At 53.5% G+C, this 7343-nt stretch overlaps 1 protein-coding gene across 1 annotated transcript in view; it reads left to right on the forward strand.

Moving 5' to 3' along the window:
* Positions 1 to 479: 479 nt before the first annotated feature.
* Positions 480 to 7343, forward strand: part of TCERG1L (transcription elongation regulator 1 like) — a 162753-nt gene continuing 155889 nt past the window's right edge. Inside the window, 1 exon segment of the mRNA XM_005428825.1 lies at positions 480 to 704. Within this exon segment, the coding sequence (XP_005428882.1) occupies positions 480 to 704 (225 nt within the window).

The raw sequence follows: 7343 nt of genomic DNA on the forward strand, positions 1-7343 counted from the left end.
TCTCTTCCAGGCCTGTGAAATCCTCAGGCTAAGTGCCCTGCTGCAGCAGGGCTGTGCTTGGAGTGCTGCTGGAGGGGATGCACTGCAGCTGGGTGGGCTCTGGGCAGCTCTGCCTGCAGCTGGGAGCACTGAGGGTGTGCTGGGGTCTGGGTCCGCAGCTCTCTGTGCAGCTGGGAGCGCTGAGGGTGTGCTCAGCTCACAGCCCCCAGCTCGGGCTGCCTGTGCTGTGCTGCAGTGGGATGGGCTGGCAGGAGCAGCTGCAGTGGGTTTGGATCAGTGTGAGATGTGATGGAGCCTTTGGGAGTGCTCAGTGATGTTCTGGGAGAGGGAGATGGGAGCAGCTGGGTGAGAGGGGCAGGGATGTGGGTGTGGGTGGGTGTGAAGGGTTGTGGGTGTGGTGTGGATGATGTGGATGTAGATGTGGATGTAGATATAGATGTGGGTGATGTGGATGTGGTGTGGAGGATCTGGATATGAGTATGGATGATGTGGGTGTAGATGTGGGTGTGGAGGATGTGGATGATGTAGATATAGATGTGGGTGATGTGGATGGTGTGGAGGATCTGGATATGAATGTGGATGGTTTGGATGTAGATGTGGATATGGATATAGCTGATGTGGATGAGGTATGGGGTGTGGATGTGGATGTGGAGGATGTGGTTGTAGACATGCATGTGGATGATGTGGTTGTGGACATGGATGATGTGGGTGGCTGTGGATGTGGATGATGTTGATGTAGATATGGATGTGGATGATGTGGATGATGTAGGTGATGTGGTGTGGATGATGTAGGTGTGGATGTGGACATGGATGATGCGGATGTGGGTGGCTGTGGATGATGTGGATGATGTAGGTGATGTGGTGTGGATGATGTAGGTGTGGATGTGGACATGGATGATGCGGATGTGGGTGGCTGTGGATGATGTGGATGATGTAGGTGATGTGGTGTGGATGATGTAGGTGTGGATGTGGACATGGATGATGCGGATGTGGGTGGCTGTGGCTGGGTGTAGGTGATGTGGTGTGGGTTGGGTATGGAGGATACGGATGATGTGGCTGTGGATGTGATGGTGATGTTGATGCAGATGCTGTGGCTGGGGACAGGGACACAAAGCCAGGCTTTGGAGAATTCTCTGTGGGGAGCCCTTTGCTGGGGCTGTTCCCAGAGCCTGGCTGGCTGCTGGGGGTGTGTTTGTTGGTTTTGCTCTGGGGAGCACTCTGGGCTCCTGTTCCTGACCGAGCACCCAGCCTGCCAGAGCCTGACGTGGCGATGGCTGGGGGATGTGGAAGCCTCTGCTGGGAGTGCATTTTTAACAAGGTGAACTCTGTTGCTCTAAAACCCTCTTCCCATTCCGTGTTCAGCAGCTTTCATGTGTCACAGTCGCACACGAGTGCCTGAGATCACCCCAGGGCTTTAACCCACTTAAAGAGAAATTCTGTGGCCAGCCCAGCTCTGGGAACGGGGGGTTTGTTCTCTACCAGGTGTAAATCTGAAGGTAGGAATTCCACTTCTTTGCTAGACAAAAAAATGGTTTGAAAACTTGGCTATTTGAGGTAGAAAAATACCCGAGTAAATAGATGTTATTTTGTAATTTCTTTGTATTTAGAACAGAGACTCTGTGCTTTCTGTGTAATCTTATTTTATGCTGATTTATCTGTTTTATGTTGAACCTGTATTTTGATGGAATTATTTTGTTGGGAAAAATTATACAAAATAACAGCTCTGGCTGGCGCAGAGCAGCTGCTGTGGCTCCTGCTGGGCAGGGCCAGCTCCCCCCTGCTGCCACTTGCCCACTCCTTGGCCCTGGGAGCTGCTTCCCAGTTTATCCTCTCAGAGTTTGTGCTTTCCTTCCTCTTTCACAGCTTTGGTGCTGCTTCCTGTGCTGAGTTACACTCCCTGCCTCTTGCAAAATGTGCTGCAGATCTGCTGTGCCAGAATTAGACTGCTAAAATTTGGAGTTTGGGGTGTCACTGAGTGTGGCAAAACACTGGAGCTCCCTGTCATCTGCTCGAGCAGCAGCTTCTGCTGGGAGCCAGGGAATCACCAAGGCATGGTTTGGGTGGGAGGGACCCCAAATCCCCCCCAGTGCCACCCCAGCCATGGCAGGGACACCTCCCAGTGTCCCAGGTGCTCCCAGCCCCAGTGTCCAGCCCGGCCTTGGGCACTGCCAGGGATCCAGGGGCAGCCCCAGCTGCTCTGGGCACCTGTGCCAGGGCTGCCCACCCTGCCAGGGAACAATTCCCAATTCCCAATCTCCATCTAAATTTCCCCTCTCTCCCTTTGTGCCCATTGCTCCTTGTGCCATCAGATCCTGCTGCAGGTCCCTGTGATCCCTCAGACCCTGGCAGGTTCTGGGAGGGCTCCCCACACCCTTCTCCTCTCCAGGGGAGCACCCTCAGCTCTCCCAGCCCATTTCTTGGAGGATTTGCTCCTTTTTGCCTTCCTGGCCTCCCCTGCTGTCTCTGGGGCAGGAGCTGCTCAGGCTGGTGTGTCCAGCTCTGAATTCCCCAGCTCTCTCTCAGAGCTCTTAGGGCCAGTTTGCCCCACTCAGGGACTGCAGAGCTGCATTATTTCAATAATTAAAACCAGAACGATCTGATGAAATAGTTGGCTTTTTTGCCTTCTGCTTAGAGACAAAACTTTTATTGCAGCAAATGGAACTAAAATCAATATACATGGAAATGACTCGCATTTGGGGACCCTGGGTATTGTTGATTTAATACTATTTATTTAACAGCTTGGCAAATGTGTGGTTTGTCTGTCTCGATAGATTTTGAAGAAAATGATAATGTTTTATAGTAAACAGTATAAAAATTCAAGCAAAGGCATCTTAATCAACTCCTATAAAAATTAAATGAGAGATTGAACATGTCACAAGCTCAAGTCTGTTTTGTCATGCTGCTCATATTAATGCTGCAGCTCCTTTTGTGTTGGCTCCATCAATATTCATGAGGGCTTGAGTGCAGAAGTGTGCCTTTCTTCCTGGGCTTCCCTCCTGCCTTGTCTCCAGCCACAATGCAAACCCTCTTCAGCCCTTAGAAACAGCAGATTATCTTCCAGCAGCCTGTTGGACCTAAGCAGAAGTGACATCTCGTGGCACCCTGAATGTCAGCCTTATCCTGGATCCCAACGCACAACTTCAGCTGGTGATAAAAACCCTGACATTCCTGCAACTTGGGGCAAACCTGGAGGAACCAATCCAGCAGCCAAGCCTGGCCCCCTGCCCTGCTCTGGGGGCATTTTGGGTCTGTGTTTGCTGGGTGTCAACACACAACTTCAGCTGGAACAGGTGATAAACCCCCTGACATTCCTGTAACTTGGGGCAAACCTGGAGCAATCAGCCCAGCAGGTAACAGCAGGCCAGCCTGGCCCCTGCCCTGGGCTGGGCAGTCTGGGTCTGTGTTTGCTGTGAGGAGGGTTTGGGCTGGAGCCAGAAGTGCTGCCCCAGGGGTGGCTGTGCTGACACCTCCCTCCCTGGCAGGGCTTGGCATGGGGGCCTTGGGAAGGCAGGAGCAGGGGATTAAGGGGGTAAATGACTCTCCAGGTCCAGTGCTCGTCCAGCTGGAGCCCCTGTGATGGAGTTCCTGAGTGGTGGACAGGGTCCTGATGGCCCTTGCTGCTCTGAAAATCAATTTTTAAAGGATTGCCAGGAAGAAGGGTTTAATTCCTCATTTTGACTGAGGAGGCAGGTTGGTAGCTCCTATCTTCCCATGGTGGGGATGACTTCTCTTCCCTTCTCACTGAACATCAAACACGCCTGAGTAATATCTACTTTGATGTATTTATTTCATAAAAGCCAAAAAGGTGTAGTGGGAGATCAAGAATCTGTCTTTGGAGAAATCCCTATCAAGGAGTTTGGAGATGAAGGTCTCTCTTGCTCCATGGCAGTGGTAACACAGTGAATGACAAATCATGAAGGAATAAATTTGCATTCATATTTATTGAAGGCAATCTTGAAATACCCCCGAGCAAGAGAGACTTGTGTTTTGAAAGAGAAATTAAGGTGACATTGGTAATCAAAGGAGTGGCTGTGGGATGGGGAGCGTCACTGCTGGGGGCAAACCCAGGAAATTCAGAGCAGTTTGTGTCCAAGCAGTGCCAGGAGAAAGGGGAGTAGTTTTAACTGGAGGAGGGTTGATTTGGGTTGGATTTTGGGAAGAAATCCTTCCCTGGGAGGGTGGGCAGCCCTGGCACAGGTGCCCAGAGCAGCTGGGGCTGCCCCTGGATCCCTGGCAGTGCCCAAGGCCAGGCTGGACATTGGGGCTGGGAGCACCTGGGACAGTGGGAGGTGTCCCTGCCATGGCTGGGTGGCACTGGATGGTATTTGGGTCCCTTCCAGCCCAATCAGTGGTTCCATGAGCCCAGTGAGGTGCTGGGACAGGGACAGACAGGGACAGGGACAGGCTGGGACAGCCCTGCCCTATGGGGATGGGGCTCTGACCCCGCTGCTGTCCTCTGAGGGTTGGGGGGTGTCTCAGCTGGGGAGACCCCTCCTCACTGCTCATTCCCTGTGGTATTCATCCCAGAGGGTTTTTCCCAGCCAGCTGAGCCCAAGGTGCAGCTCAGCCCAGCCTGGAGCTGTTTCTGGGAGCACAGCCTGGCCTGGGGGTGCAGAGGGGCTGAGCCAGGCCGGGCATTGCTGGGGCTGGGGATGAGCAGAGAACCAGGGCCTCGTCCCCTGGTCTGCAGCTCCCCCTCCGTGCTGGGGTCATGTCTGGGGCGGTTCAGGTGTTCCCACCCTGCACAGGCTCCTGGAAGTGCTGCTCAGGAAAAGCTGAACCGTGTTCCCAGCAGCCCTGGCTCGAGAGGCTCCAGCCCTGTGGGGGCACTGTGGGGTGAGCCCCTGCGGGGTGATGGGCTCTAATCAGCCATTACCACACAGTGACACATCCAGGGCCATCTGCCCCTTCTGGTCCCCGTGCAGGACAGGCTGTGCCTCCCAGCTCGGTGTAACCTCCCCAGCTCGCCCTGGGCTGATCTCCTGCCCTTGTCTCTGTATTGCCCAGCCCCAGCTCTGCCGTGCCAGGGAGGGACTGGGGCTGCAGGGATCCTGCACGAGGCTGGGGATGAGTGGGAACTTCTCAGGTGGTGGCAGTATAAGACATTGAATGGAACAGCTTCTCCTGCTGCGCTCTGGCCCTTCCCTGGCCAAGCAGTGCATTCCTGAGCTCCTCCTTCCCCCCACCCCAGCTGTGCTGTGCTCTCTGTGCCAGGTGACGTGGCTGTGACTCTGGGTTCAGTTCTTGCACTCTGGAGAAACACAAAACTGAGAATTCCTGCCTCTCTGTGGCTGGCAGTGGGTCAGGACCTAAGCCAGGCTCAGCTGCAGTACCTGAGTCGCCAGGTGAGCAGTTCCTGAAGTGCTCAGGTGGGATTTTCATGGCAGAGGACCCAGATTTCCATCCGTCCTGCAAAGCCCGGGTTCCCTGGGAGTGGGGTGAGAACAGGGACTGAGTCCCAAACTGTGGGCAAGGGCAAGGTCATTAACAGGATTTAATGTGTTTACCTGCAGGATCAGTGCCCTGTGCTCCTGAATGCAACCAGGATCCTTGTTCCAGCTCCATTTCTGTGCTACTTCCATCAAGCATGCTTGCTTTCCTTAAGCTCCCCATTTTTAATTTGCAAATTACGAAGCATTTTGCTCTTTGTTGCTGTCCATCAGACAGAGCAGCAGCTGTTTTCTTAGCCCAGCTTTCTGAATCAGCCTTAAATTTCTTTTATGTATATCCCACAATATCCAGGGAGATGTATTACCTCATTAATAAATGTTTAGCTGCTGAATTAGTCCAGCACTGCAGGAATCCAGCGTTACTGTCCCAGTACCAGCTGTGCCCTGGAGACACAGCCCATGTGTAAGGAGTCATTTCCCCTTTGTCCTGTTAGCCCACAGTGGGGATCGGGCAGTTCCAAAGGTGCTGCCTGTGGGTGTTTTCCTTGTCTCTGCTTGCGGCACCTTGGAACCCCTGAATCCTTGAGGTTGGAAGAGACTTTAGGTGCACCCAGCAGCTCTGTGGTCACCACCAGCCCCAGCCCCATCTGTCACTCGTGCGCCGGGGTCGGGGCAGGAACAGGGGAGAGGCAGGATGGTGGCAAAGAGGCTTTATTCAAAAGAACCACACGGTTTTTATAGAGTGGTATGAGAGGTTCTATTCTCTTGGCTAACTAACAGAAACATCTTTCTCACCCACTGTCCTTGAGAGGAACAGAAAAATAAAGTAGAAAAACAGCACCTGCAAATTGTTTATAGTCAACAGGTTATCACATCTTTCCAGCTCCCTAAAACTTCTCACAAGCCGCTGTGAGAAACGTTTGCTGTTTCTCTGTCTCTGTCCCATGGCATCCACACCCATCCCCACTGCCACCCCCACCTGTGTTCGGGGCACTCCAGGGATGGGAGCTGCACTGAAAGGTCAGAAACACTCTCGGGATGGGGAGATACCAGCCTTGCCTTCCCCCAGGATTCTGGCAGCCCTTGCACTGCAGAGGAGCAGATCAGAGCGGGTGAGGAGCCAGGTGAGCAGAGGGCAGCAGCACCTGTGGGTGCCTGGCAGGAGCTGTGGGCAGGTGCCTGTGCTCCCCGTGCCCTTCAGGGCTCCTTCCAGCACAGCCCCAGGGCCTGCCTGCTGCAGGAGTGATCCTCTCTGCCTTTCAGCTTTGCCCAGCCACCCAAAGGTCAATAAACTGCTCATTTATTTGAGCGCTAACGCTTCAGTGGGCCGACAAATCTCCATCTCTGCAGCTCTGATCCCAGGTGCAGCCTGGATTTGTAGCCCTGCAAGTACAACTGCTACAAGTTAATAACCTCTTAAGGGGACTTTGACCTTTTCCCCCTTAATTTCCTCATTTTCCCAAATTGGTTTGATTTCATCTCCTGTTTCAGCCTATCTCTGCAGCCTTCAGGTGTCAGTGGAGTGGAGCCACCGCCACTTCTTCCAAAATTTATCTTTTTGGTTGTGGTGGGAGCAAAACTCAAACCAGCTGCAGCTCAGCTGTTGTAGCTGGACAGCCCAGAAGGATGGAGAAAGGGATGGTTATTTATTTTACCAACAAATGCATCTGACTTATATTAGAATCCTCAAGGTGATGCCCCTGGCTTTGCTTGATGTCATTAGGGGGGAAAACCCACAAAAACACAGCTGTGGTGTGAAAACAATGGGAGAGCCCCTGGAAACGCTGCAGCCCGAGGGTGTGGGGATGGCTCCTGAGCCCAGAGAGCATCCAGGGCTGGTTTGGCTGCAGAGCCCAGAGCCCAGCCAGGGCTGGTTTGGCCGCAGAGCCCATCCAGGCCTGGTTTGGCCGCAGAGCCCATCCAGGGCTGGTTTGGCTGCAGAACCCTCGGTCC

Source organism: Geospiza fortis, unplaced genomic scaffold, assembly GCF_000277835.1.
Source record: "Geospiza fortis unplaced genomic scaffold, GeoFor_1.0 scaffold298, whole genome shotgun sequence".
NCBI lineage: Eukaryota > Metazoa > Chordata > Aves > Passeriformes > Thraupidae > Geospiza > Geospiza fortis.